The sequence below is a fragment of the Grammomys surdaster genome, unplaced genomic scaffold (assembly GCF_004785775.1).
Source record: "Grammomys surdaster isolate TR1022 unplaced genomic scaffold, NIH_TR_1.0 126187, whole genome shotgun sequence".
NCBI classification, from domain to species: Eukaryota; Metazoa; Chordata; class Mammalia; order Rodentia; family Muridae; genus Grammomys; species Grammomys surdaster.
Genome location: NW_021620993.1, coordinates 3348619 through 3361104, shown reverse-complemented (window position 1 = coordinate 3361104; position 12486 = coordinate 3348619). Strand labels below are relative to the sequence as shown.

General features: G+C 47.8%; 2 protein-coding genes across 5 annotated transcripts in view; one reads left to right on the top strand and one right to left on the bottom strand.

The window, feature by feature from the left end:
- Positions 1-355: 355 nt before the first annotated feature.
- On the top strand, positions 356-2519 carry Ccdc96 (coiled-coil domain containing 96). The gene has a single exon (XM_028758323.1). It carries the CDS (start codon positions 356-358, stop codon positions 2126-2128), a length of 1773 nt encoding a protein of 590 aa, XP_028614156.1. The 3' UTR covers positions 2129-2519.
- A 3828-nt stretch (positions 2520-6347) lies between these two features.
- The window catches only part of Tbc1d14 (TBC1 domain family member 14), a 91529-nt gene continuing 85390 nt past the window's right edge, over positions 6348-12486 (bottom strand). For all 4 annotated transcript variants that reach the window (XM_028758045.1, XM_028758044.1, XM_028758043.1 and 1 more), the window contains 2 exons: positions 10663-10921; positions 6348-8839 (listed from right to left, as the gene is read on the bottom strand). In XM_028758045.1, coding sequence (XP_028613878.1) covers positions 8774-8839; positions 10663-10921 — 325 coding nt within the window. In that variant the 3' untranslated portion in view covers positions 6348-8773. The remainder of the gene's footprint in view (positions 8840-10662; positions 10922-12486) is intronic.

Below are 12486 nucleotides of genomic sequence, written 5' to 3'. Positions count from 1 at the left end.
CGCAGGCGCCCCGCGCGCGCCCCCTCGCGGACAGGCGAGTCTTCGCTCTGCGCCTGCGTACTGGCGCCTCCCGCGGCCTCATGGACTGGAGAAGCCACAAGGCCCCGCCCTAAGCCTGTCAGCCGGCTGGGCGCGGACCGGAAGTCGGCCGTGTGCGCCACGCCTCTCGCGAACCAGCGTCCAATTAGCGCCTCCCTTCACCTGTTCGCAGCTCTTCATTGGCCTAATATTGCCGGGAGGTGGAGAGAAAGGAAAGGCGGGTAACCAATCGCGGGGCCCACCGCGCGCCCTGGTTGCCCCGGGAAACCTAACAGCAGGCATCAGCGGGCCTCAGACCCGGGCCAGCGGGTCGAACATGGACAGCCACAACGGTGACACCGAGGGCGAAGGCCGAGCCGAGGAAGGCCTGACCAGGCAGATGTCGGTTCTGCCCGAGATCAAGGTTAGCTCCGAACCTTTGACTCCGGCCGACCCTGCGGAGCCGGAGACTCAGCCGGAGACTCAGCCGGAGACTCAGCCGGAGACTCAGCCAGAGACTCAGCCGGTGACGGACAGCTCAAAAGCAGAGGCTTCGGAGGGGAGCGATTACGCTCATGTTGAGGTCTCGGAAAGTCCGGGGGCCGTTGAAGCCGCGGGCGAGGCTGTAGAGACCGCGAGCGAGACCGTGTCCCGAGAGCCAGAGAGTCTGCCACAGACCCAGCCCAAGACCGAGCCGGAGTCCAAAGAACCAGAGGACAAAGACGAAGACGAGGACGAAGACGAGGACGAGGACGATGAGGACGAGGATGAGGAGGACGAGGAAACCGACAGGTCGGAGAAGCAGAAGGGCAAGGGGAAGAGGGAGAAGAGGAAGGAGTCACGGTTCCGACCCTCTCTACCGCTGACCACGATTGTTGAGGAGGCGGCTGCTCCAGCCCCACGAGCTGCTAAAGAGAAAGCAAAAGGGTCACAGAAGAAGAGAGACAGTGAAGAGATTGAAGTGATAGGTCGAGAACAACGCAAGAAAAGCACAGAAGAGCAACTTCACCCTGGAGAGGAGAAGGAAGAGGAGAAAGAGAAAGAGGAGAAAAAGGCGGACACTGATGAGTTTGAGTGGTCAGCGGACGTGCGGAAGCTGCAAGAGCAGCAGCTGCGCGGTGAGCTGGTAGAACAGTACCACTCCCTGCTGGTGGAGCGGAGCCGTTATCAGCGCTATAACATGTACCTACAACAGAAGATCCACGAGACCCTCCGCAAGAAGGGTCTGGAAGCAGCAGCTGAACCTGCTGACAAGAGCGCTGAACCAGAATCTCCCGAGAAAGAGCAAGCATACTTGCGCTACCTGGCCATGCTGGAGGAACTGAAGAAACAAGAGGCAGACGACTTAGAGTGGTACCGTCAGGAGGTGCGTGAGCTGAAGCAGCAGTGCCAGGAGAAGCAGGCCAGGGTGGAGAAAGAGTGGCGGCGCTTCCAGGCACTCAAGAAGCAGGTGGTGTTGCAGGCCATGGGCAGTTGCCGCATGCGCGGTGGGCGCCAGGCTGCTCTGAGAGAAGTGGAACAGATTCAGGCTCTGGAGGATAAAAAGGAGAAGGAGATGAGCGCCGTGCGACTCGAGAACGTGCAGCTGAAGCAGAGCCTGGTACACTTTGAAACCAGGATGAAGGCCCAGGAGGACTTGGCTGAGGGGCTGCTCCTCATCGACTTTGAACAGCTCAAAATTGAGAACCAGACCTTCAACGAGAAAGTAGAGGAACGAAACGAGGAACTTTTAAAACTGCGCACTAAGGTGACCAGCAACGTGCAGATTATAACACACGTGAAGGAAAAGCTGTCTTTCATAGATATGGAGAACTCATGCAAAAAGGCACAACTTTCGGAAGTGGATGCCCAGGTGGCCCTAGGAAGAGACCTATTGACGAAGACAAAACAAGCCCGAGACAGCCTGCGAACCGACAATGTCAAGCTGAGTCAGAAATGTGGGCTTCTGGGTAAGGAATCACTCCTCCGAGATTTGGAAGAAAAGGTGGAGAAGACAGAAATGCTCAATAGGCGCCTGGAATCCCTGAAGCGCCATCACGCCGGACTTGCCTTGTCCTGCAAAGGGGTGAAGCAAAAGATCAGGGAAGCCAAAACTTTCCTCCCCTCTTGACAGTCCTTGACAGGACAGTTGGCAAAACTTCTGCAACTCCAGAAACTGTCCCTTACTCTCTTCTGCCTCTGACTGTCATTCTGTGGAACTTGGGATGTAACTTATTTTTGGTTTTCCAGCTTTCAAATTCCGGCTGAACACATCCAGCTAGCAGTTGTTCTACATGAGGTTAAGTAAAATGTATCTAGAGAGTGGGGTGATTAAAATCGACTTGTGATGAAAAGCCTTTATAGCCAAGCAGCCCCATAGTCTAAAGGAATGTTAGAACTGTTTCTCGCCTGTGTCTAAGGATGGCTTAAAGGTTCAACGAGTGGGCAAGGTGCAGAAAATCCCCATGCACTGAGCTGATAACGCAGTTATCTTTGTACTAATTAAACTTAAGAGTATTGAATCACCGTCTCTATTAGCTCAAACTCCCGTCTCTCTGTGCAGGTGTGTGTGAGCATATGAAGGCCTGAAGAACATATGGGGCATCTCCTGTACTCCACCGTCAGTTTTTATCCAGACAGGGTCTCTTACTCAGCTCTCAACTGGGAGTTTGCAGTTTGGGCTAGGCTGTCTGTCTAGCGTGATCATCTTGGGATCTGCTGGTCTCTGTTCCCCAACACTGGGGTTATACAGGCATTCGAGGTCAAGTCTGGCTTTTTTATGTGGATGCTGGGGATTTGAATTCAGATCCTCGTGCTTTTAAAACAAGCACTCTCACTCTCTGAGCCATAACCTGCATCAGCAATCTGACTGCTGGCACTGCATAACCCTGCTTCCTTCAGATGACATGACATACTTTTGTTTTCTGAAATTTATTGAAGACAATGGTGGTTAAAAGTCCCTTTTCTGACTTTGATGGCATGAATATATTTTATATCACACCATGCAAATGCATTACTGAGAATAGTTGAAAAAGCTGTCTTCATCCATCCCCCTCACTTAGTTGCTAGTTTTGTTTTTTTCCTCTACCCTATCCTTCAAGGTCAAAGCAGTTGTCTTTGTGCCTCCAACTAAGAGCAGAGGGACTCACAGGGTTATGTAGCTGGGATGCTCCCAAGTGAAACTCAATGGTACCAGAGGCATTTTCATTGGGATGGTGTTCTACAGAGTTTTGATTCATTCAGCTGATTCCGACCCATCCGCTACTCAACTGAATGCTTCATCATGAACATTGAACATGGTGAGCAGTGGATCATGTAGGATTAGCACCAAGGTTAGCATGCCTTAAGTTGCAAATGTATCCTAAGTAACTATTATATATTAAGTCCCCAATGACCCCTTGACCACACCCCCTCATGCTGGAGGCACTGCAATTAATTACAAGACACTCTTCATTTGATTATCTCCCCATTAGTTTCGTTTTAATTAGATCTCGGATGAGTGCTTGATCATGATATCTCATCAAGTAGTTCAGGACCTGGAAAAAAAATGTAGGTACTGAAGACATTCTGCCTAATATTTTAAGTCTTATAAGAAGTGTCTCTTTCAATATCAAAAGAGGGTCTATAACTCAGCCACCTACTCAGAGACAGCCCAAGATATTGGAAAAGTAAACTTTATTTTGGTGACTTGCCACAGTTAAGATTCTTAAAATGATGTAAGTAGAAATAGGTTTTGTGTAAGTTCATCTGCAGCTATAAAACTTAGGGTTTTGTCAATGGTATGAGCTACTTGTCCATAAAGTATCAGAGTCAATGCCTTCCAGTCCAGCTCATGTATTTAACTTCAGAAGGTTCCAGAGTGCAAGTGAAAGGAAAGCATCTCAGAGTTGTGCAGTGACCAGTCTGTCTCCCTTTTAAAATATCCTTATTTTTACCTAATGATAAAATAAGTACATATTTTAATAAGCTGAACTCCCTAGAGGTTTTTGTTTGTTTTTAGTTTTGTTTTGTTGTTCAAGCAAGACAGGGTTTCCTTGTGTAGTGCTGACTTTTCTGGAACCAGCTCTGTAGACCAGGGAGACCTCAGAATCAGAGATCTGTCTCTGTCTCTGCCTTCCAGGTGCTGATGCTGTGATTAAAGGCATGCACCACCATCCCAATGCAAAAAAAATTACACATATACTCAGAAGACACAGAAATGCCCAAACTTAGATCTGACTGACCTAGGATGGACATCTGTCTAAACCTCATGAAATGGAGAAGCATTAAAAAGAGAAAGGACAAGCCTTCCTTTGAGTGGTAAAATTAAGAGAATTTTTCCTTTGTGCCTTTCTGAACCCATCTTACACATGTATCTATATATACAAATATATATAATATATACTGGCATGCATATATTTATAAAATATAAATTATTAAAATATTCAAGGGAATATTTTTAAATTCATGAGTTCACGAGAAGAAGATACTAAAGTCCTGGGGATGTAGCTAAGGGATAGAGTGTTAGTTTAGCATGAGAAGGGCCTCGAGTTGATTCCCCATGCTGAACTGGAAAAAAGTTTTGAGAATTTCAGCGAATTCTCCAAGATCAGAGAGCTTCTAAATGCCAATGCCTGACCACTGACCATGAGATTCAACTCCGGGGCCCTGCTCTTGCCCTCTAGCCAAACTACCTGCAGCCTGGGTTTATTTCTGGTTTGTAGTGTCTACTGGAACTCTTAAGACAGGGTCAAGAAGCTATATGAAGAAGGTGGTTCACTTGTGCCACATGAAACTCCCTGCAAAGTATAGGAATCCTGGGGAAGGGGGGAGGGACTTTGTAAGGAGACCAGGAAGCAGCCCACCATTCCAGTATGAGCTAGCTGTAGGGGGCAGTGCTGACAGAAGAGATATATATGTCATGGCTATGTCTCTTGGGTAGCAGGCTTGGACACCACCAAATATTTCACAGCATATTTAGTCCCACAGAAAGCATATCTACTCTTTTCCATCCAAATCCATTCAAGTGCTTCCAGGTCTTGAGGTACCATCTAAGAACAGGGTTTTAGGCTCTAAGGCTGCCCTCTGCTGGGCAGTCCTTTGCCTTTGTTCACCTGAAAGCTCTGCTCAAGGTTCAGCAATGTCATTTATACTCCTGTGCAGAAGTTCCTCCCCTCTTCAGACAGGCTCATGATGGGCAGGGTGCCCGAACTGCTGGCCCCACATGAGAGCAGTCAGCAATACACACTGGAAGTACTGGAAAGTATGAAAGATCTAGGCCTTACCCAGCCCTGTGCTTGGGTTCCAAAAGGCCCAAAGCAAGTATGACCTCTCCAGAAAGCATCCTGAAGTCAGCCCTTCTCTCAGGGATGGTATGGATGCGAGCTGTTACCAATCTGCTGTAGGAGCCTGAGCAAGCATTTTGTATCATATTCTTGGAATGAGAACAAGTCTCTTCCATGGGGCTACCGTGGAGACTAATAATTCAGGTATCAAACTTGGCCTAGAGCCTGGTGTGGACTGAGCAGCCAGCCAGCTCTCCGCAACCCCACAGTCCATCACCTGCAGAGCACAGTGGCTTGGAGAATGAAACCATTGGTTTAAAGGGGAAGGTGGGCCCTGTGTATGTCCCCGCTGGAGGCTGTAACACTTTAGGCAATCTCCCAGCGGTCTTGGAAGGTTTAGAGGTGATAGCAGTGGGGATTTGGAAGGAGAGTAACATATACAAGCATTTGTCCTATTTGGTTCCAAGTAGCCTGTGGATCCTACTACATACACAGCCATTTTCCTAAGTAGCTTACAGGAAGGAGCTCATCCCCTATACCCCTGAGTTTGGAAGTTAGAGCTTCTAAACTCCAAATAGCTCCAGAGTTGCAAAAAAAAAAAATCCAAAACCAAAAAACTTAAAAACCTCTACCCAGGAGGTGTGATATACACCTTTACTCCTAGCACTTGGGAGGCAGAAGCAGGCGATCTTGGAGTTTGAGGCCAGCCTTGGTCTACAGAGTGAGTTCAAGTCAGCCATCTCTACACAGAGAAACCCTGGTCTGGGGGTGGGGGAGGTGGATGGATTAAAGGTGTGAAGAACCTTGTCTCAGCAGCTACATATAGCATAAATAAATGTGGTTGCCTGCTCTCATGGCCACATAGGCTTATGGTGGGGAGGTCAAAGCTCAGGGTTCAGGAAGTGCAGTACAGCTGGGATTTCCAGCAACTCGGAGAGGATATGCTGAACTTTGGAATCACCCCTAAGGAGAGTAAATCCCCTGCCCTGCTTTGTGTCTCACAAGCCCTGAGTATATTCTAAAATACTTTCTGTTACACTTTGAAGAAAAAATGTCAACTAAACCAAAGTACACAGTGAACATAAGTACAATTTTACATGACTTTATTTTAATAAAACCACATATTTACAATTCAAAAAGTCCTAGTTTGATACACTTTACTAAACAAAATTAAAGGTTAACTGTACAAGCAATTAAAACATGATATGTAGCAAGTGTTATCAGGAGTTTCCTATTGGCAAACTGTTTAAAAAGTCACAAACTGAGCAGTTAGAAGTACCTTTGAAGTAAGCACTGCTCCCAAGGTGACAGGAAGCCTCTTCTGCAAGCTCCCTCCAGAGTGCCAACTGTCCAGCACCCTCAAGTTTGGGACTGAAAGTCAATGGCAATTGAGGTGGGAGGTGCAGACCTCTGCAGGGTCAGTTTCCAGTTTACCAAAACAGGAGTATGAGAGACGCCCTCAAAGTAGAGGAACGTGGAACTGTATAGCCTTGAAGGAGGGCATATCAGGCTCACACGAGTCTCAGTCAGTCTATAAAGACCTTGTTTGGACTAGAGATGCAGTCAGTGCTCAGCTGGCATGGAGTCTTGTTGGAGAACTTCATGCATGCCCACAGATTTATGTCAAACAAGAAAAGTTAAGAGCTGGGTTATGAACACACAGAATTCCACAATGGCATTCAGAACAAGGTGCCCAAGTCCCCTTGTCACAACACTTTCTGTATGACTTAAGGAATGTCTTTATGTACAGTAAGAAAATATATACATCTTGAGAGAACAGATGCCCATGTTGTGGGAGAAAACTCAGTACACATCTGCAAGGAAGGACAGCAGACAGGACTGGGTAGTGCGCTTCACATGGCCAGCTGGGCCTGGGCTACATTCAGTATCTGATGTCAGGAATGGCTGGGTCTGGAGGCCACTGGATGCCTGCTTCAGACATTCTCCTCCAAGAGGTCAGACATCAGCCTTTCACACTAAGGCAGAGAGCTCCATGGAGGGTGCTCTGTGGCCTCCCTGAAGAAGTCACAGACTACAAATGAGAAAAAAGTGGGAGCATGGGGTGAATAGCACAAATATGACAGCCTGTGGATACACTAGACGGTCACCAACAGGCACACTAGATGAAGGGAACCCATGCAACACAGTGCCACGAGGCTGACCCAAGCCTCCTTGCCACATGCTGTAGTCAGTCAAGGGCTCCCCCACAGCTATTGGAAACTACAGTGACAGAGAGGGTGAGTTCTGGGGGTGGAGGTATGGCTGTAGCGGGCTGTGGACTACAGACCACATAGGTATTTGCTGGAAAATACGTTGTCAACCCTGGCCTACCTGTACCCTCAGGAACCAGAATGCCAGTGGATTATCAGGAGTTAACCAGTTTCCACAGATACTGGACTGTCCTATGTAGAAATTGTTTATTTCTGTGAATTTAGATAATCAAATTTCTTATACAAAGTTCTCAAGTCAAGGAAAAGCTAGAGCAACAAGAAGCTCACCAATGAGCTGAGAGAGATCAGCCGCAATGGGAAGGGCTCAGGACACAGAGACTGGAAGACTACCTCACTCTTCGGTCCTCACAGCACTGTGTGAAGCTCATCTAAAGCCAGATGAGGACAGGGGAGAATCACTGGCACTTAGAAGGGATCCAGCTACACAGGTGACAAAGGCAAAAAGGGACATTCAGCTAAAGCACGGAAACCATCTCCTACACAATGGTATTTTCAGAGGCTGCCATGTCCAACATCCCCAGAAGCTAGCAGGTCAGAGAGGAACAAACTTTGCAGTCTCGTCCTACCTCTCTCGTTACAGGGCCTGTCTCTGTCCTTTGCAGCATGTGGCTTCACTGCTCCAACCACTATGGCTCCCAAGATGCAGTGAGTGCTACTTTGGAGAATAGGATCCTAATGTGACCTCTCAGCCTTCTTGCTGCTATGTGTCAAGGCAACACGGTCAATGTCAGCACAAAAGTCAGGTGCATTTTCAGGAGCCTATGAGCATTCACCAGCAACTGCCCTACCAGGGCCGTCTTCCTCACCCTGTCCTTGGTAGCAAGATTAAAACACACCCTTCATCTCTGCAAAGATTATCTCAGTAACTAAATAAGTAATTCCTTTCTTACAAGCCTATGAGCCAATAACAACTCTAAGGTTTCCTAATAACATTTCTCATGCATCTTGGCTAAGAAAGATTGTAATGTACCTTCCAGTAGTTGGCATAATAGCATCACAATTTAATTAACTGCTGCTGGAATAAAGGTTCAAGGAGACAGCCTGCCCTTTCTTGAACCCACGGAGAAAATGCAGTAGCTAGCCATGACCCATGCCAGTGCATAGGTCCACTGAGCTGCTTAAGGCTAAACCTGGATGTAATTCTGTTTTGTTGTAAGGCCAACTCCAGCATCAGAAATCCAACGTGGAAAGAGGCCCTGTTCTTGCCAGGCTTCAGTCTGAAAGCACACAGGTGCCCTGGCGAGCTCTGCTTCAGTGGTAAGAAGAAGTTACCCCTGAGCCTCAGTGTCTGAGGGATGGGCTTCCTTTTTCCAGTTCCCGGCTGTCTTTCTGCAATGCAGACAGCACCTGGAATCACAGAGAAGACAACTATGGTTAGACCTGAGAATCTCATAGAAACAGTAGAAAAGCAGCAGCCATCTCATACCCCACCCCAACTGCCACATGCCTGCCTGCTAGCCCCGAGCACAGCACTGAAGCCCAGGCTTCCCCCAGGGCTCTAACAAGACCTTCTCCATTTTACACATGCACCTAGTCCCTCACTGGGAAGTTGGCCAGAGGTATGACAGTCTTGAGGTGACTGTTCTCCACTCTGCTCCCCCAGCTCTTGGTTGACACCTTTCAAAAGCTTCCCACTGTACTGCTGCCTAAGAGCAGCAGTGACAGCCAGAGGCTCTGCTGCTGCACACCCACTGCGTGCCAGGCAGAGCCTCTATGAGGCAGGGCTGCCATCACCTTCAACTCAGCATCTCATCTACAGTCGGGAAGGTCAGTGCCCCTGTGAGGGCCCTGGTCTGCTGGCAAATACACTGAAAGGCTGTCCAGTTTCAAAATCCTGGGAATCTCAACAGCACAGGATTTACCTTGCAGCATAGTGATGGGGAGTGAAATAGAAACGTATTAAGTGAGGTTCAAGAAAACTGGACAAAAGGAGGAATAGCAGACAAAGGTACACTTTACCTTCAAAAGAACATGACTGGCAACCTAGCCGAATAGTGCCTTGTTGTGAAAAACCTGCACTCCCATCCACTCTAGCACAGAGATGAAAGGAATGTGCTGTCCCTGTGAGAACTTTGTGAGCTGCGTGAACTCGCCAGTGCCAGCCACACTGAGATTATCTGCCGTCGTCACTAACCCACTAATGAGACAGTGGTTCACGTCAAATAGCCCGTGACCTAGTTCTAACCTAATCCCTAAAACACAAGAAACAAAACCTGGCCTGACTCCTTCCTTCTGCATGCTGTCGGGTGAGGGCTGAGCCCTGCCATCTCTGGAAACACTGTGGAAGAGCAGCAGTTGTGGCTGTGTGAGCAGGGAGTCAGGGATGGGCAAGCCTGCTCTCAGAGAAGGCCTGCCTTTCCATCTGGATCCAAAAAACCAGTATAAGCAATAGGCTAAAAGATTCAAAAACCCTTCTCACAGGCCTCCCACACAGCTTTCAAAGTGCCTTTCTCTCTTCAGGCTCTGTCGCCACCATCTTAAATTCTCAGCTTAGCTTTAGAGCCAGGACCCCATGCTTCTATTCACACTGCTCTTCATTGATCGAAGAAAGGCTCTCCTCTGTCCCTGGATCGCTGACAACAGCACAGTCAGTCCTGCCCCCACATCAGCAGGGCTGCACACACCTTTTTAATTGCTTAGCTGAACTATAATTCATAGGCAATCCACTCACATAAAGCATGTAAGTCAGTGGTTTTCCAGACTTTCAAAGGTATGTGTGAACCTCACCAAAAGTCAACTTTAAAGTATTTTCATCTCCTCTAGAAATGCCTTGGGCTGTTGAGACAGCTCAGAGGGTAAAAACACTTGCCACCAAGCCTGAAGACCTGAGTTCAGCCCTGGGACTCATACGGTGGAAGGAGAGAACCAATTCCCACGAGTTATCTGCTGACCTGCACACTCTCGTGGGCAGGTATACTGCTCCTCCCTCATGTAGTCATATATACAGAAAATAATAAAGGGAAAAAGTTAAGGAGGGGCAAAGCGCTCTGGCAGAGTCCTACAGAAGTGACCTAGACGTACTGACACTTCAGAATGGAGGCAGTCTTCCCACACACTCCTGCAGCTGTCAGAAGCCCAGCCAGGCAGCAGGCTGCGCACGCACCTCCACCCTGAGCACTATTGAGCAGCACAGTGCTTCAGTCTCATGGCTGTGCTACAAACTCGCTTACCTGTGCCCATTTCTTGTTCCGGCTTTGCATCTGGACTGTGGAGATAGCTGCAAACACTTCATCTGCTGGCAGGTCCTCAGGCAGCCTGGTCAGAAACTGGGCACTATGGATGAAGTCCATCCTTGTCAGGATATCCTCAAAAAGCTTCAGGATGCCCAGAGCTGTACGGAAAAGAAATTCTTCTCCATCTCGACAGAATACATCCCAGATGCGGCAAGCCAAGTCCAAGGGCAGGGACTTACTGTACAAGGTGAAAATCCTGGGGAGAGATGGAACTTCAGGTTTAGGATCAAATAAGGCATTGCACAGCACCCCGAGTCCACATCATTTACACTCTGTGGAGGACACTGGCCTGCATTCACTCGGAATGCCAATTTACATTTTACACAAAACAGCACTTCTGCATCCATGTGTTATCAAACACCACACAGCTTCCGAACCACAGACACTGGATGACTCCTACTTGTGGCAGATGTCCATCAGTCACCAACTATGTGCTCGCTGAGACAGATGTTGCATACTGAGTCTAGGAAGACACGTGTCTTAACACATACTTAGTAGAGCTTGGGGTCAGCTAGGAAGGAGAACAGTGAGGAGAGTACTATTTTCCTAGTAGGGGTCAGCAAAGCAACAAGGTATCAATTTTTCTGTCATTGTTTGGTTTTTGAGACAGAATCAAGTTACACAGCAGACTAGGCTGGACTAGAATTCACAATTCTCCTGTTACAATGATGGGATTATAGGTGTATGCCACTATGACTGGCTTTCTCAATAAATCTCACCATAAATTACTAAAAACTGACCTTATACTTTAATAATGCAGACCATCAGATGAAAGGTATTCTCTTAAAACTATGAGAATGGGGAGCTGTTAAGATGACTCTGGTAAAGGGAGGACCTGCATTTGGTGCCCAGCACCAGGTGCAGTGACATGCACCTGTCATCTCAGATGGCAAAGACAGGCAGATCCCCAGGACTTCCTGGCCAGCGTGGGCCGTCTACTTGATGAGCTCCATGCCGAGGTAAAACCTTGTCTCTAAAAACAAGCTGAATGACTTCTGAGGAATGACCCCTGGAGCTGACCTCTGGCTCACACACAGTGTGCACACTCAAATACAAGTGATAATTATAATCCAAAGTGTCTAACAACCGTGCTGGAGAACAGCTGTGTCCTGCGGTCAAGCACTTCTAACCTGGACTGTGCCTGTGTCACCAGGTGGATCTTGAACACACACTTTGTTTGGTAGTACACATGTGTAACTCCATCCTTAGGAGAATGAGACAGAAGGATGGCAAGTCCAGGCCAGTCTGAGTTATAAAGCAGCACTCTGTTTAAAAACAACTGAAAATCAGAATGCAGAAACCTAACCCACACCTCCCACACACAGGTACCAGTCCACACATAGGAACCATGGCTCCTGTCTCCTTAAAGAGTGACGGGGCCAACAAGAGCAACAGAAAGGATTCCCCGCATAGTCCCAAATCCATGAAGCAAACTTGATTCTTCTCTTTTTCTCATGTAGCATAAAACCACTAAACTGTATTTGCATGTGGATCTTCATCAGCTCCTCTAGGTAGGTACAGACCAGCACTGAAGAGCAAGGCCATGCCTCCGAGAATGGATGTGTACCCATCCTTTCTGATTCTAAATAGATCAGGTCAGACAGCTTTTTTTTCCTCCCAGGATTTTTTTTAGTATTTTAAATTATGTGTATGTGTGGGTATGTGCACATAAGTATAGGTACCTGTGGAAGACAGAGGCAGTGGGGCCCCGCGGAGCTGGAGTTATAAAAGTGATTGTGAACCACCTGATATAGGTGCTGG

What these genes read in the sequence shown, in the direction of transcription:
- Ccdc96 (XM_028758323.1), top strand. Translation starts at nt 356, where the DNA reads ATGGACAGCCACAACGGTGACACCGAGGGCGAAGGCCGAGCCGAGGAA.